The 17,689-nt window shown below is 39.0% G+C and overlaps 1 protein-coding gene across 1 annotated transcript in view; it reads left to right on the top strand.

Annotated features, from left to right (window-relative positions):
• The window catches only part of CACNA1H (calcium voltage-gated channel subunit alpha1 H), a 146,049-nt gene that overhangs the window by 111,123 nt on the left and 17,237 nt on the right, over nt 1-17,689 (top strand). Inside the window, exons 24-28 of the mRNA XM_051969392.1 lie at nt 5,540-5,706; nt 11,107-11,216; nt 12,748-12,881; nt 13,815-13,885; nt 16,706-16,784. Of these exons, the coding sequence (XP_051825352.1) occupies nt 5,540-5,706; nt 11,107-11,216; nt 12,748-12,881; nt 13,815-13,885; nt 16,706-16,784 (561 nt within the window). The remainder of the gene's footprint in view (nt 1-5,539; nt 5,707-11,106; nt 11,217-12,747; nt 12,882-13,814; nt 13,886-16,705; nt 16,785-17,689) is intronic.

Below are 17,689 nucleotides of genomic sequence, written 5' to 3' on the forward strand. Positions count from 1 at the left end.
TCACCAGGAGCTCCCTACACAAATAGAATTACAGATTGGGTTTTTTAAAAAGATAAAAAAAACAGATTTTCTCATGTTAGAATTGCCCTAAAATAGAATGGACTATCTCAGGAAATAGTGAGCTCCCAGTCACTGAAAATATTTAAGCAGAAGTTAGGTGATGCATTGTCATAGAGAGGACTCCACTGGACTAGATTCTGGTTTCTGCAGTGCCCTCTAATTATGAGAATCTGTGACTGACTATTCACCCCTGGGATGTCTCAGAGTTAAGAGCCCTTTCTCAGCTCAGAAATGACATTGTCAAGGAGATAAGTGAAAAGGAAAGATTAGGATGCTGTCCTCAGGGAGGTCCATCTGGAGAGGTTGAAAATGTATAGACCTTCCATTTAGGAAGCTCTCAATTTGGGGCAGATAATTAGATTGACAAATAAAGCATTTATTAAGACTTACTCTGTTCCAGGAGGTTTGCTAAGCTCTGGGGATATAAAAGTGAGAGAGTAAGGTCTTTATTCTCAAAGAACTTAGATTCTAATGGGGGCAGACAATACCTATAAGAGACATTGAAAGTGGGAGAAGGGAAAGGAGGAGAGTATCTTTCTAATTAATACAATTAACCAGGGCAGAGAATGAATTTCTAGAAAATGTCTAGTCTTTGGACCTCTTAATAGACATTAGAAATTCAGGACACAGGACTTTTTCTGTACTATATTTATTGCTTAGAGTTTGGCATATATGTATTAGCTTGTTGCCATCATTAATCTGTAATGGACAGATCCAATGTAGGATCCAAGGCATATAGTATATAGGTTGGACATAACAGGGAGTGAGCCAGCAAGGCAGTGGCGATCCAGGAAAAGACTCATCAGTCATCTAATTGGACCCAAAAATATAGTTATCCTTAGGGAGGCAAGGCAGCTGGTGTATAAGTGGGAAAGACCAGAGTGAGCTGGGAAGGAAAAAGGGAAGTAAGTAAAATGACTGAGACTTCTGATGACATGCTGGATGTGAAGAGATAAAGAAGAGGATCCAAGCCCATTCTTCAGAAGCTCATTCTCTGAGGGAAACCAAAGGGTCCCATGCCCTGCTCTAAGAGAACTCCCAATCTGGACTAGGAAGAGAAGTAACACACCCAGAGCATTGCCCCAAAGAGTTGATTCTCTAGGAAGAGAGAATGGAAGATGAATGTTTTGTTCTCAGAGATTTCACAAATAGGGATTTTGGGGAAGTGACTAAGAAAGGCTGGCCTTGAGAAGTTCTCAGTTAGGAAAGAATGATTTAGAGGATAATATTGGACAATATGCAGTAAGTGTCAAATTGTGATAAAGAGTTGGGCAAGTCATATTGCAGAAAGTCAAGGGAACAACAGCTTAATATGGGTGAGTAGGAAAACTTTTGAGAAGAGGTTGGAAGCTGTGAAGAATGTAAAGGGAGTTGAAAGATTGTGTTTTTCTATAGATTGATGATAGATAGATAGATGGATAGATAGATAGATAGATAGATAGATAGATAGATAGATAGATTTTTAGAACATCTGTATTTCCCTTTGAAAGCTAAAAACCATTTCCATTGTTTTCCAGGCATTCTCCCTAACACAGGTATTTCCTTGGCCTCGTAGGGCACTCACTTTTCTGCCTCCTTTGCTTTCTAGCATTCCCTAAAGAGGCAAATATCGGAGCAGCTCAGCCGGTGCTATTAGGCCAGAGGGGCCATTGTTTCTGAGAGAAAGCCACGAGTTTCCCTGACCCTTCTTCACTCAGAGTAGGGCAGGAGAAATGAACCTCTGGAGAAGGGAGGCTTCAAGGAGAGCCACCCTCCAGGGCTGTTAGAAAAGTATTAAAATGTGGAAGGGGAAACAAGAAACCCAAGGAAAATGTAGAGGGGTAGTCCGCTAGCTTCTCCTCTCTAGCCTGTCCTTAGCCCTGTCTACCTCAGCACAGCTCTAGCTGCCACTGAGAGCTTAGTCAGTCAGCTGACAGATATTTTCATACCTACTATGAAGCTGGGTCTTGAGCTGGAGAACTTCCATTCTACTCAGGCCTGGGTGAAGAAAGAAAAGTGAGTTTTGTGGTTCTATTGACTCACAATGTGAAGGCTAGGGCAGAGACAAGAAGAGGCTGCCCCTGCCTTCAATTTTTGGCCTCCTAGCATCACTGAGGACGTGCTTGATCACTTCCCTCTGCCTGCTTCCCTAGACTCACCCCTATTCTGCTTCAGAATGCTCTCCTAGCCTTATCTCTCATATCCTACCTTCTGCTCAGCAACTGGGGTCTTTCTGCATGCTCATCAGAGTCCCAAGTGGCATGTGCAGCATTAAGTACGATGTGTCTTTCTCAGTCTTAGAGGCCATGCTTAATGGGGAGTTCTTGAATTGGTCTAGTGTGGAACCCCAAAGTTCCTGTTCTCTGCTATATTCCCTAGACTAAGCTTTTTTGCTATATCAGGTGTCCTTGGATTAAGGACACAGGCATTTGACTTTTTATCCACAGCAAATGGCTAATGCATGAATCAGAAAACCAGAATTGTGGCTCCAAACCAGCAATCTCCCTTCCCACCATAACCTCTGCATAAGCTCCCCCTTCCCACTTAGCCCCTGCCAGCATGCAATGCATGCTGCATGTGTGTGATGATGCCCTGTATGACCATGGTACATGAGTGCCTTGTGACTATCAAATGTTTCCCTCTGACTTTCTTGGGGTTTCCAAATTGTAGTTCCCTTATCATACCACTGCCCTACTCAGCCATGCCTGAGGAGACTATACTAATGTCCTCTCCCCTTCTATAGTGATATCTCCTAGAATTCAAAACTTAGCTATCATACTTACTGGCTGTGTGACTCTGGGGAAGTCATTTCCCAGGGAGGAAAATGACACAGTGGAAGGACTGTTGAACTTAGGATCCTACTTCAGACTCTTACTAGCTATGTTACCCTGGAGAAGTCATATAACTTTACTAATCATCAGTTTCCTTATCTGTAAAATGGACATTTGAAACAATTCTCTCTCCTTCAAAAGATTATTGTATTCACTCAATGTGAGAATACTTATCAATGTTTTATCAGCCTTCAAGCTAGTGGACTTTGTCAGTTCTTCTATCTGAGGCTCACCTTAAGTCTGAAAAGAGACCTCTTTATTGAATGACTGGTTTGTGTTTGTTATTCATCTACTTAGAAATTTCTCCCTTATCTCCATCCACAGCCAAGAAAAAGAAGACAGAACTTTCCTATTCCCCATCCCTCACTTCTAATATGAAAGAGCTTGACTTTTTATGTCAGAAACCTTTTTGGGAAGTCTGGTGATGTCTATGGACTTCTCCCTTCTCCGAAGAATATTTTATTGCCCACACTGATAACTGAAGAAAATGTTCAGTTTCATTTAGAAGTTAGTGAAGATACAGTTAAAATTTTTTTTTCCCTATTCAAGTTCCCTGATCTCTTGAAATCCGCCATGGGTCCTAGGTTAAGAAGATCTACTTTAACACCACAACATTTCTACCTAATCCCCATATCCCCTGAATTTCACAATAAAATATTTATATATTTCTTTAAAATTTTATTGCTTTCCCAATAAGTAGGTGCCATTATTCACCCCATTTTACAGCTGAGATAATTGAGACAAAGAGATGTTAAGTGACTGTATCTGAGTAAGTATCTGAGGCAGGATTCAAACTCAGATCTTACATAGTCTAGCACTCTATCTACTAGGCCACCTGGATGACAAACCACTTTCTCGATTCTCAACTTTGAAATCTAACCAAATTCTTTTGATGAAACCAAAACTGATGTTTAGGCTAGACCTAGAATTATATTTCTGACCTATTGAATAAGCAGGCACAGGTTCCCAGTCTCCCCACATGTCCTTTTTCTGGGCACAACTGAACAACAACTAGGTTTATTGGCACTGACCATGGATTACATAGTGGAGAGATTAAAGAAAAAACACTGGATTTTCTCACAGTTCCTGGGTTCAATACCTACTTGTGGATTTAACCAATCCAGGTTTCCAATTCTTCATTTGTAAAATGAGGGAAATAGCATTTGCTGAAGCTTTAATATTATGATTCTATACCTAGTAGCTGGGTTATTGTTATTGTTCAGTTGTTTTCAGTCATGTCTGACTCTTTATGACCCCATTTGGAGTTTTCTTGACAAAGATATTTGAGTGATTTGCCATTTGATTCTCTGAGTCATTTTAAAAATGAGGAAACTGAGGCAAATAGGTTCACACAACTACTAAGTGTCTGAAGCCAGATTTGACTCAAGAAGATGAGTCCTTGTACTCTATTCACTATGCCACTTAGCTACTCCTAATATCTGGGTAGTGGTTTTGAAACCCCTTTCAACTCTAAATCAATAATCACATGATCCTATAAATAGCAATCATAGTAGGTCAAAGATACCATCTCTCAATTATCTGTATTAGTGAGAGGTGCAAATACCACAGGGTGTCACTGAAATCCAAACATCCATTTGAACTAGATTTTCACCTTTTAATTGGCTCCAATTTATTGTTTCTTCCCCTGGGACCAAGCTTCCCTCTTGAGCAGAAAGCACTGAGTAGGAAAGTGGAAAAGAAAAGGTGGAAAATAAAAAAAAATTAGATAATCCCTAGAGAAGAGACTCTAGCATGGTTAACTGAGAGCTGACTACACAGAGGGTACTTATCTTTATAGATATTACTCAGTATGTAAGGATACTATATTATCCTCTATATACTATGCTAAATGGCACAGTGAATAGAATGCTGAAGTTGGAATCAGGAAGATCTGAATTCAAAGGAAACCTTGTTAGCTGTGTAATTTTAAGTCACTTAATACTGTTACACCTCATCTGTAAAAAGACCTGGAGAAACAAATGGCAAACTATTCCATTATCTTTGCAAGAAAATCCTAAATGGGGTAATGAAGAGTCAGACAAAAATGAAATGATTGAACAAGGGATATACAGTTAAAAAAAAAAAAAGCCATTTCCAAAGGCACTATTGGGAGACCCATTTGACCCAAATGCATACTTCAGCTAGAAAGCTGACACAGTTAAAATTTTAGATGATTTTTCTCCTGTGCTACCCCATGCAGGCCAGATGCGTGGAAACATTTGGTTCTTTATTTTGTCTCATCCCTATACTTGCCCCTTCGGTTCTTTCCTCTAGTCCTTTTCCTTATATTTCTGCACTTTCCAATGCAGGCCGGTCCCCGGACGGCTCAGAAATCCCCAGGAAAAAGGCTGTCTTCACAGGATCCTCTAGTCACTGTATCTGGAAATGTGTTCCCAGACGCTTCCTGGGCATGGGGATCGGGCATTTCTCAGCATTGGGACAGGGAGTTTGGGAGCTGGTGGTGCTGGATGGGCAAGCATTGCATGGAGCGTGACCCAGTCCAGGACACTCAGAAGTTCCCGATCTGCCTCCTGGAGGATAGATATCAAGCCCCGATTCCCCAATCGGGAGCCATGGGAAAAGGGCAGGAAGGAAACGTCAGCGGCTGTACCCCATCCCTGCTCTGCTATGGCTGGTCTCCAGCACACTCACCAGCCCCTATGCATTCCCTTTCCTCTCCACAGAAGCCCAGCGCAGGCCGTACTATGCTGACTATTCACCCACCCGGAGATCAATCCACAGTCTGTGCACTAGCCATTACTTGGACCTGTTCATTACCTTCATCATCGGGATCAATGTGATCACCATGTCTATGGAACATTATAACCAGCCCAAGGTAAGGAGCAGGACTTAATCAAGAACCTGAGAGAAACAGGCTGTTGAGTTAAAGGGCCTCTGCTGCCTTCTAAGATCTCCTCCATTTCCATCCCATTGTAACAGATGTTGCTTACTTCCCCTGTCCCCTTTGTCTCAGCTGTTGTTTAGCTGTGCTGGGGGAGATAAGAAGTAGACCTGGCTCTACTCATAGCCTTGGCTCTGTGAGAGGGATAGACCTGGGCTCTGTATTCAGGTAGACCATGGTCTGACTCAGGAGACCAAACCATGAACCAGGGAGAGGTGCAGATTCTAGAAAATCATCATAGGCCAGAGCAGTCATGAAAGCTGTAATGTGTGGAAGGAAGATATGCACAGAATCCTATAATGGACCAAAATTGCCTAAATCCAGTTTAGAACCCAGCTGTCTGGCTGAATAGCACCTTCTTCCTCCTAGTCCCTGACTGTCTCCTGGAGCCCGTCCTATCTGGAAAACCTTCCAGATATGCCCAATGAAGCCCTCCCAAAAAGAGGCAACATAGAACAGCACTAAATGCACTACAGCAGGATATTATGGAGAGAAAACTTAATAATCATAAACTTGAATGTAAATGGCTTTAGCATACTTACAAGGGAAAAAAAGAGTTGAAGACTAGATTTGAAAACAGCTCAACAATATATAGCCTCCAGAAAACATAGCAGAAATAGGGCTATCTGTAAACTTATGATGGATTTCTTGGATAAAATATATTATGGATCAATTGATTAAAAAAAACAGAAATTGCAGTCATAATTTCAGATAAGACAAAAGCTAAAACAAATAACTTAAAAAATAGAAAAACCATTTCATGCTTGAAGTCATAACATAATATAAAACAATATCAAGATGGCTAGTTGGCATATCTGATAGAATGCTGGTCTTGGAGTCAGGAAGATTTGAGTTCATGTCTTGCCCCATATGCTTATTATGTAACCTTTGACAAGTGACTTAGTCTCTTCAGCCTTAGTTGCTTCATCTGTAATGTAAGCTAAAAATAGTGCCTACATTACAAGATGGTGAGAATCAAATGAGATAATATAAAATGCAAAGCATTTTGTAAAACAAAGAAATATACAAATATAATAATAATAGTAATAATAAATATATTGACTATGTATATTTGAAATATATTTGATTTAGCAATTAAGTATTTAAGGAAAAACCAACTGAAATATGAAAGATGCAGATAGTAAGGTAAACATGAAAATAATTAACAGTTAAGATGAAGATGTTAGTTTAAGAACTTGATAAATCTAACAAAGTTAAATAAGAAAAAAAGCAGATTGGGAACAATGTCAGAAAAACTTAATTGAAAGACCTATATAAAAATCATTAAATGTGATTTTTAATGTGCTCGTTTGAGGAGCAACCATGCTACTTTCACAAAAATCTATCATATTCTAAAGCCCTCCTAAATAAACAAGAAATATGAAATAAAATGAATAAAGGCATAAAATTTAAACATCTTTTACAGACAGCAGCCCAGTAGTAAGCAATAAAAGAAACATAAATGAAATTAACAGACCTAAAGTTACAGAGACAAAAATTTTGAACAAACAATAAGTATAAAAAACAATAAATATTACATCAAAATGAATGCTAACAGTAATAGCATATCAATATTTCTGAGATGCAGCTAAAACAGTCATTAGAGGCAATTTCTATCTACTTACATTAACAAAAGATAGAATTAATGAACTGAGCATTTGTTTATTAGAAATCTAACAAATTAATAATCCCCCCCAAAAAAAAAGCATGAAGGAGGAAATTTGGAGAATTAAAGCTCAAATAGAATCAAAAATGGAAATTAAATTGATTTTAATAAACCAGAGGCATATTTTTAAAATACCAATAAAAGTGATAGAGTGTTAGCTAATGAGTAAAAAAAGAGAAAGGAAGACCAAATTATCTTAAATTATACAATAGAATATCATCGCAAATGGAGATACAAAAAAGAAAATAATCAGAAATCAATATATTCAGTTCTGTGCAAACAGAACAGCGTTTTAATGACATGGCTGAATATATATAATACAAAGTATCCTATTTAATGGAAAAGAAATTGAGACCTGAAATCTCTATATCTTAAAAAGAGAAGCAAGCTATAAATGAAATTCAATGAGTAAAAAATACTGAACCAGATGGAATTATAAATGAATTATGTTAGTTATTTTAAAAAACAATTTCCATTAATACATAAATTATTTTCAATAACAAAGAAGGGACTTTGCCCAAAAGACCTGGTTGTAGAAAATAAAGCATAACACATAGGTACCTATATTCTATAGCTCCTCTTCAGACTTAAGTTAGTAGAATGACAATTTATCTACCTTGGCTCAGTTGCCTCTCTCCATATTAAAAACTAGAAGCTTTCTAAATTAGTTCAGATTAAGGAATTCTCTAGTTAACCATGCTAAAAGACCTAGGCAGTGAATAATAGTAAAAGATTTAATCTGTACAGAAATAAACAAAAGGTTATAGAAAACAATTTCTAACACATTTGTGAATAGATACAGTTATTTTGCTCCTCCTCCAGATGAGCAGCAGGGCAGAAACATTGGGACCGAAAGCGATCCCTGAACAAGCACTGGGTACAAGAATGAATACCATCTGGAAGCTCCATCAACCACTACCCAGTACTATGTCACAGATCCAGGGCAGAGAGGAGCAGTCATAAACTTTGGTTTTAGCTGTGTAGTGAGGAAGGAATAAGTTCAAGAAGCAAATGGTAATTGTTAGGCTCTGATTCCAGAAGCAGAACTCAGCATCTGAGAGCAAAAAAGAGACATAAGAATTCAATTATTCTTAACCTACCAGTGGACTAATAGTGACTGAGCCCAGCAGTAGTCTATTTAAATTACCAATTAGGAACAAGTTGACAAACCCAAACCTGAATCAGAAATTTTTAGAACTCAGAGCAGGAGGGCAGTGAACATACCCATAACTGGATTATTGTACTTTGGGAGCACTGAAAGCTTGTAGGACCCTAGCTGGAGCTGCAAAAATTTTTAACAGGAAAGGAAGGGAAGAGAATAAGCATTATATAATGCCTAATATGTTCCAGGCCCTGCACTAAGCACTTTCTACAAATAACTCAACAAAACAGCAACCTTGCAAGGTAGGTACTATTAATATCCCCATTTTACAAATGAGGAAGTTGGAAAAAGTCTTAATTAGCCAAGCAGAAAAGAAATTATAAAAGACAAAATAATTCCTCTCTAAGATTGCCTTTTACTTATTCTGAATATATCTCCTGTGTACCTGTTTCTTTATATGTCTCTCCCATTATAAGCTTCTTCATGGCAGGAACTGATCTTGCCTTTCTTTCTATTCTCAGCTTATAGATCAGAGTCTGGCATGTAGTGAGTGTTCAATAAATGTTTGATGATTGATTTACACATGTTTTTGAAATATTTAAAATAAAATGTTCACCAGTTAAAGCACTGCTGCTAGAAGAAAAGATAAAGGATGTGGGAAATTGTTGTATTATATTTGATTTTTAAAATCTGACACCTATACTTTTTGTAGTATACAAAACTAGAAACAAAGTAGAGACCTATTAATTGGGAAAATGCCTAAGCAACTTGTGGTATATGAATGGTTTGTGTTATATGAATTATTATGGCATAAGAAATGGTAAATATGATAAATAACAATAAGCATGAGAAAATTTATATAAACAGATACAGACTGAAGCAATCAGGAAAATAATATAAAAATGACAACAACAATATAAATGGAAATCAAAATTGAATGGTGAAAAATCTAAATGACTAAACTAAGCCACAAAGAAGAGAGATGAGAATCTACCTCCATTCTTCCTTTGCAAAAGTTGGAAGAATGCAAATATAAAACCTGGCATAGAACATCCAACTTGGCTGATACGATGGTTGGCTTTACTGAACTATTTTTGTATCTTGCTTTTCCATTCCTTGTATCAAAGGGTGTTTACATGGAGGGAAAAGATATACTGGGAAATAAAAGTGAAATAAAAATAAGCTATGAACAAGCTAAGTCTGACATCTATAATCTACAAGGAGTTTACATAAATCTATAAGATTAAGTGCCATCCTTCAATATGTAAGTGGGCATAAATAAGCAATTTTCAAAAGAAGAAACATAATCAACCACCATCTGGGAAATTATTCAAAATTATTAATATGCATGGAAAAATGCAAATTGAAACGACTCTCTATTATCACTTTATACTTTGCAAATTGGCAAAGATACTAATAGATGAAAATTATCAGTATTGGTTGGGTTGTGGGGGGAAAAAAGGAAATGCTAACTCACTATTGGTAGAACCATGAATTATTTCCACTATTATGGACACCAATTTAGGATTATAAAATAAAGATAATAAAATTACTCCTACTGTGTGACCCAATGATATAAATACTAGGTGTATACCTCAAGGAAGCTATGAACAGGAAGAAAAGACCTATTGATACAAATAACATTTATGGAAGCACTATATGTAGTAGCAAAGTTTGGAAATAAAATATGCCACATGGAATGTGAATGGGAGAATGGAATATGAATGTAATGAGATGTTATTTCCCCATAAGAATGAAAATAAAAAGAATCCAAGGACTATGAAAAGATGTATATGAAATGATGTAAAGGGGAAAAAAACAGAACCAGAAGAACAACATGCATGTTGACTACAACCATTTTGATGAAAGAGACATTATTGCAATTCAGGTTAAATGTTATGGATAACTTGATATGGTCTTGCTAAAGTATACAACCTTCCATCCCTTTAGCACATAGAAAATAAATGAAACATAGGGATACTTGTGTGAAATGGTAAAAGACCAAAAAATCATGAATCAACACTGAAAGGGGCTTCTGAAGTCAAGTCCCCTCCTTACCCCCGCTCCAATGAGTCCATTCCCAGTTTTGAAAAAACTGCCTTTTGTGTTGTATTACTTATGTTTTCAGGAAGTATATTTTGTGGTTTTCTTCTGTTTATCAGCTATGTAAAAAATTTCAATTTAAAAAAAGAAGCTCTAATTTGTACATATAATGGCATCTGGCCATAGGAAGAAAGGGCCATGGGATCCTATAACCTTATAAGAGCCATGTACAGTAAAACAAAGTTCATTAGTCACTGTCTGCCTCTCCCCCACTCACTGTCTACTGTATTGGGCAAATCATTTCATCTTCAATAAAACTAATTGAACTAAATCACAGAATTAATATCTGAAATCCCTAAGAAAGGATTTCAGAGGTCATATAGTCCAATCTTCTAGTGAGCATAAATCCCTTCTTGTACAGCCCTGGCAAGTGAATGACAGAAAAGGCCTGAGATGACCTCTAAGCAGTTATAATGTCTCATTTTGTCAAGGGAGCTGAACTAACTACTGAGCTTCTTTTCAGTCCCTGGATGAAGCCCTGAAGTACTGCAACTATGTCTTCACCATCGTCTTCGTCTTTGAGGCTATGTTGAAACTAGTGGCCTTTGGGTTCCGTCGATTCTTCAAGGACAGGTGTGTGATGAGGGGAAAGAAGGTGGGGATGAAGGGACCCTAGACTGAAGAAGGAAGAGAGAGGATTATTTCCCTAAAGTAGGGATGGGATAGGGAAAAAAGGATAAAAGGTTAAAGACAAACTACTTTATAACTGCAAAATTTGAAAAAATGGACTCAACTATAGTCATTATTCTGACTTCTCTAAATAAGGTCAGCATAAGGAATTGTCTTTCCAATCTCCCCAACATCCAGAGTCTCCCCCTTTAAGGTTTCTAGCCCACTACCCTGTACTTACCTTGTATGAATTCATTCATTTCCAGGTTGTCTCTCATTGTTAGGAGGTAAACTCCAAGAATCATAGATTTGGAGTTGGAAGGAATCTTAGAGATCAACTCCAACATGCTCATTTTATAGATGAAAAAACTGAGGCTTAAAAAGTCCCTGTCTGGTGCAAGAGTGTTTCATCCAAAATGTGAATAAGTATTCAAGACAGAATTCAAACTCAGGTCTTCCAAAGTCAATACTCCATCCAATTAGCCATGCTGCTCTTGAAGCCAGAGACTTCATATTCTCAGGGCTTAGCACAATGCCTCATATTGTAGTATATATTTAACAAATGCTTACTGTTTGACTGATTGATCAGTTCAGATGAACAATGGGGGAAACAGGAGAAACAGACCCAGGCTTGTATTCAGGGAACACAGTTGTGGTGAAAGATAGAGAAAAGTCCAGGACATAATTATTCAAAATAAAGCCACAGACTGAGGAAAGACAAGATCTATATCCTGAAAACCTTGATTTGAACAGGACAGAGTAGTCCATACTCAGTAACTATAAGTGCTAATGAGAGATGTGAAGTAGGAGTGATCACTGCGACCTCTAGTGGTCATAATAGCTTCCCAGAGGACTTGGTCTCTACATGACAGGTTGAGACTTTGATAGGGTGAAAGGAGAGGGAAAAACATTCTAAGTGGAGCAAGAGGCTGAAGGAAGGTTCTGAAATGGGAATGAGGCTAGGTGGGATGCATATTTGTATGAGGGGTTGGGGAGAGGAAGAAGACAAGGATGAAGATGAAGGAAAGAAGAAGAGGTGGTAGAATAGTGGGAGTCCAGCTAAACTAAAAGATAAAAAGTAAGGGATATGTCCTTTCCTCTAGAAGCAGTGGATCCTTGGACAGGAAATGATGAAATAAAAATTATGGGAGCCAGTGACTTCATGGAAAGTCATCTGATTGCCCTGATAGCAGGAGAATTCTATGTTGTGTTACAGTGGGAAGAGCTCTGGCTTGAGAATCTAGAGACATCTCCATCCCAAATCCTTTGATAACCTTGGCAAAATCAGTTTTCTTCACTAGGTCTCAGTTTCGCCTTCTGTAAGATTAAGGCCTTTTTAGCTTTAAAACTTTGAGCTTTTCCTCAAAGGAGTTTGGGTAATATGAAACAAAGTCAGGAAGTTCCCAAAACTTAATGTCCTCTTGGGAAAGAGATAGATTGAGAGAAGAAGGGAGAATTAGGGGATACAATGAACTCCAGGCACTCCTTTGCTCAGGTGGAATCAACTCGACTTGGCCATAGTGCTTCTGTCCATCATGGGCATCACCCTGGAGGAAATCGAGATGAATGCAGCCTTACCCATTAACCCTACCATCATCCGAATCATGCGTGTGCTCCGCATTGCTCGAGGTAGGCAGTACCTGGGGCCCAGAATGTTGTCTGCCACCAGATAACCTACCATAACTGAGCTGTCATTTACTGGGAGGTGGGGAGAAGAAGCCGTGGTGGTGGGGAAAGGTGCCATGCTGAGTTTGGTGGAGGAGAGAGAAGAATTCTATTAATAAGCCTATTCTAGCAAAGGCAGAACCTTTCAGGAAACTCCCTAGATATGGACTATAAGACCTAAGTTCTTGATATGGATTACTATTCTACTTACTCACTCGCTCTGTGGCTCTAGGTCACCTCCCCTCTCAGGGTCCCCAGTTTCTTCCACATAAAATGGAAGGTATCATTAGGATCAAATGAGAGAATAGTTGGATTCATTCATTCATTCAACATTCATAAAATATCTGTATGCTAAGTGTTGGGGAAGATCCAAGATGTGGATAAAACATAGCCCCTGCCTTCATGAATCTAAAAATCCTCAAAGAGGTTAAAATATCATTTGCAAAATTATCAGAGAATCACAGAACATCATTTATTTTTTCACTAAATGAGGTTAAGAAAAAAATTAAACATTCAAGGATAGGAACCAAATCAGTATTAGAACTGAGATTAAAATCCAGGAACCTGGAATAGGGCTTTTTTCTGTAGCCCTAGTTGTCTTGTTTCTTTTTCTCAGTGCCAACATCCCATCAATGAAGTAAACAGATTTACCATCCCCATGATCCCAATGAAGAAACTCAGGCCTAAAGAGCTTAAGTAATCCATACAGTGAATTATTACAGAACCAGCGCTAAAACCGTAGGGCTTCTGACTGAATGCTACATCCTTTCCAACCCACCATTCTGCCTCCCCTCTTCAATTTCCCCTTCCTTCAGACTCTGACCTGGCCCAGATTTTTCTAGGGGGGCTGACTTCCTACTCTGTAAATCTATGCTCTACCTCTGGTTTCTCTCCTAGTACTGAAGCTTCTGAAAATGGCCACTGGGATGCGGGCCCTACTGGACACTGTGGTTCAGGCATTACCCCAGGTAGGTCCTAGGACTCTGTCTCTATGCCCTGGTCAACTCAGCCCACTGGTCAGAGGGCTGCCTGTAACTTAGAGCTGTGGACTCAGTAGAGAAAAAAGTTATGAAGGGGCAATGGGATGGGTCCTCATGGTCTCTTGTCTCTGACAGAGGCATAGATGTTAACTTTCACAGGACATGAACTAAGGAAGCCAATCTACACTGAACATCACAGATTTGGGTTAGAGTCACAAAATAAATGCCAATAATGAAGTGATTATACCCTTGAATACGTGGTGGAAGAAGATCTCTAGAACTAGGGTAGGGTCCCGTCTATTGAAGATGGCCTTTTCTCCAATTACTTACCAATCTTCAGGATCTAGTATACACCATTCTGATCCCAGATGCTACTCAAAAGTCCAGTGGCAACTTTACCTGAGTCACTAGGATCATCCATTTGTCCATCCATCTACCTAAAACATTCATTCAACAATTATTTATTAATCATCTCATATGTCAACTCTGTGTGTGGTTTGGCTGTGTGAGAGACAAACTGGGATTCTTGAACCTGGTTTTAGAGCTAGAAGATTCCTTATAGATAATCTATGCTAAAGGTTCTCAACCTAGAGCTCACTATAACCAAGGGATCTATGAATGAATCTTAGGGATTCTGTAAACATAACAGGAAAATTTTTATATTTATTTTCACTCATTCCTAACTGAAATTTAGCATTTCCTTCAATTATTTGTCATTATGATAATGAATCCATAGACTTCATCAAACTTCAAAGGAGCCCGTGACACACAAAATAGTTAAGAAGCTTGGATCTAGACCAATCCTCTCATTTTAAAGATAAAGAAACTAAAGCCCAGTGGTGTTGAGGGATTTGTCTATATGACATAATTAGCAATTGGAAGAACTAAGATTTGAATTCAAGTTTTTTAATTCTTTCTGCCTTCCTCGAAGTGTTGATCAGGTTGCTCCCTTAAATTAAAAATCTCACAGTTTGAAGATAAAAAAGAAGGGTCACCCTGAAAATCACATTCTGATTTGAGAAGTGAGATTTGCACAGAGCAATTGCAGTGACAGAAAAGATGTTTTAAAACTCCCATCTAGGAGATAAGAAATGTGCAGTAAAGCTAGTAATAAAGGCCACTAGGGTTTCATGACTTTTTGTGTTTCTTTTCCAATAGACTTTTTGTCATATTTTTTTATTCATAATTTAAGGAAATGCTGGATCTCAATTAGAGGTTAGTGAAAATAAAGAGGCAAAGTTTTTCCCACTCAAATTCATGGATCTCCTAAAAAAATTTTCACAGAGTCCAGGTTAATTACCATCAAATGCCCGTACTTGGTTAGACATAGACTTATAACCACCATGAGGGCCCATCGTCCCACACTCGTGTGGTCTCCCTGACAATCTATGGGCTGTAGGCAGGGATGGGAGTGAAGAGCAGGGAAATCACTGAAAAAGGAGATAGCTCTACCAGCTGGTGCTAATTGTTCTTAATCTAAGGCTTTCTCACTGACAGATTTTAGGGGGTCCATGAATGTGGTAAGAAAAAAATACATATTTGTATTCGTGAACTCTAACTGAAATTTAGTATATCTTCCAATTAAAAATTTAAGCAAAAAACAAAACATTATTCTGAGAAAGAATTCAAGGTTTTCATCAGGATGCCAAAGGAATCTAGGATGCAAAAAAGGTTAAGGACCCCTAGGTTAAATTCCTCTACATATGATTAAGAGTTTCCCAGCCAAACATCAGTGAAATAAAGCTATGGGAAAAAAACTTCCCTAAGCTATACTCACTGCTCCCTAACATTATCTCCCACTCAAGAAAAAAGCCCTGCATGTTCCTAGAATTTCCAATGAATTCTAACAACTCAATGTAGTACCCCACTCCCAGTTAGCCCCAGGGCTCAGCAGTGTCCTTTAAAGGTAAGCCTAGAGAGAATCTGACCAATGGGGACATTGGGAAAATGGGAAACTGAGAAAAGGAGACTCCAGTATGAGGAAACCAGAAGAACACAGCAAGCTCAGAGAGCAAGGACTCCAATGAATTTCCTACTCTGGTCTTTAGGGGACAAAGCAATACAGAAAATAGTGCCTGAAAAAACCAGTTCTACCCAAAACTGCAGGCTACATCTGTATGGCCACAGCAGTTAGAAATAACCCTGTTTTATGTTTGAGAAAGGAAAGGAAGGCTTTTTTCCAAAGCAGTGATACAAGGTAACTAGATCCTTTCTGAATGAATCTGTCAAGGATAAGCTGGTTAAGGATGTACCCACGGATTTGATTCAATTTCACAAACATTACTCAGTATCTATTCTGTGCAAGTAACTATGCTAGGTCCTGAAACAAAAACAAAAAGCTCACATTTTACCGAGGGATACAATATGTAATCATAAATAAAAACAGGATAATTAAGAGAGGGAGAAGGGAGAAACTAAGGGGCTCAGGAGAGGCTTCCTAAAGGAGCTGAGCCTCCAAGGCTACCTTTGAGCTTGTGCATGGGTATCGGCCATGGGCAGTGCCAGCACATCTGATGCTGTAGGTCCTGGCTCTGTGAAGTATGCATGGCATATGGGATGTGGTGAGCCTGGGAAGGGAGGAGGCTCGGGCTGCCTCGACACTGGCGTGTGACAAGGGGTAAGAAGCATGGGGGATATGGCCAGTCTGTGTGTGGATGACCCCCGTGGGGGATTCCTGAGCCTGCAGGGTCCCGGGGGGCTGGGGCGCACCCAGGAGGCGTGGTGTGGCGTGTGTGGAGGCTGTGCATGGGAAACACCAGGGCATGATGCCAGCCTGCCTGACCCCTGTTCTACTTTCTTCTCATGTAGGTAGGGAACCTTGGCCTGCTTTTCATGCTCCTGTTTTTTATCTATGCTGCCCTGGGAGTGGAGTTGTTTGGAAAGCTGGGTAAGTAGCAGCCAAGGTCTGTGTCTCTGAAGCCAGTAGCCTGGCACCTCCTCTCCCAGCTGATGGATCCCATCCTCCAGAACCCAAAATTCCTGTCCCCCACTTATTTTACTATGGATGAAAGAGGACATTTGAGCTCAGAAAATGGAATGGATAATGGCCACCATCCTTACTTTCAATCTTTTCCCTTCTCATACCTACTACCTCCAGCACCATCTCTGGATGAACACACACACACACACACACATAGGTTTCATCATCAAAGATCCATAGCCCTAAATTTGTTTGTCTATGGTGTCAAATTTTAATTTAAGCGCCTTTATTTGACTCATGGGGATACCGAGGCTCAGACAGAGGAAGGGACTTTTCCCAGAATCACATAAGGAATGAGAAGAGCTGGGTTTCCCAGAGCTCCTGATGCCCCCTGGTGTTCTTCTTAAAAACTATTGTGGTTGTTCATCCTTTGTCTTGAAAGAACATAGCAGAACAACAATCCAATTTCACAGAGGAAGAAACTGGGGTTACCCAGCTGGCATTTCTATAATGTTTTATAATTTGTAAAGTGCTTTATAAATGTTATCTCACTTGATCCCTACAAATATCCCTGTGAGGGTAGGACTATTATTATCATTTTACAGATAAGGAAACTGAGACTGCTCCAGTTTACACAGCAAATAGGAATATGAGGAAGGTTTGAGACTTGGATCTTACTGAGCCTGAGTCCCAACAATCTACCTACTACATCACTAAGATCATATGGATTTTAAGTAGCAGAGCTGAGTTATGAATTCAGATTCTCTGGTACTAAACCTTCTTACTTTTTCTATCACACCATCTTCCCTCAGCATCAGTATGTAAACAAGGGATTTGGCTTCATACAGATGAATATGAATGGACATGATGTG

Source organism: Antechinus flavipes, chromosome 1, assembly GCF_016432865.1.
Source record: "Antechinus flavipes isolate AdamAnt ecotype Samford, QLD, Australia chromosome 1, AdamAnt_v2, whole genome shotgun sequence".
Classification (NCBI taxonomy): domain Eukaryota; kingdom Metazoa; phylum Chordata; class Mammalia; order Dasyuromorphia; family Dasyuridae; genus Antechinus; species Antechinus flavipes.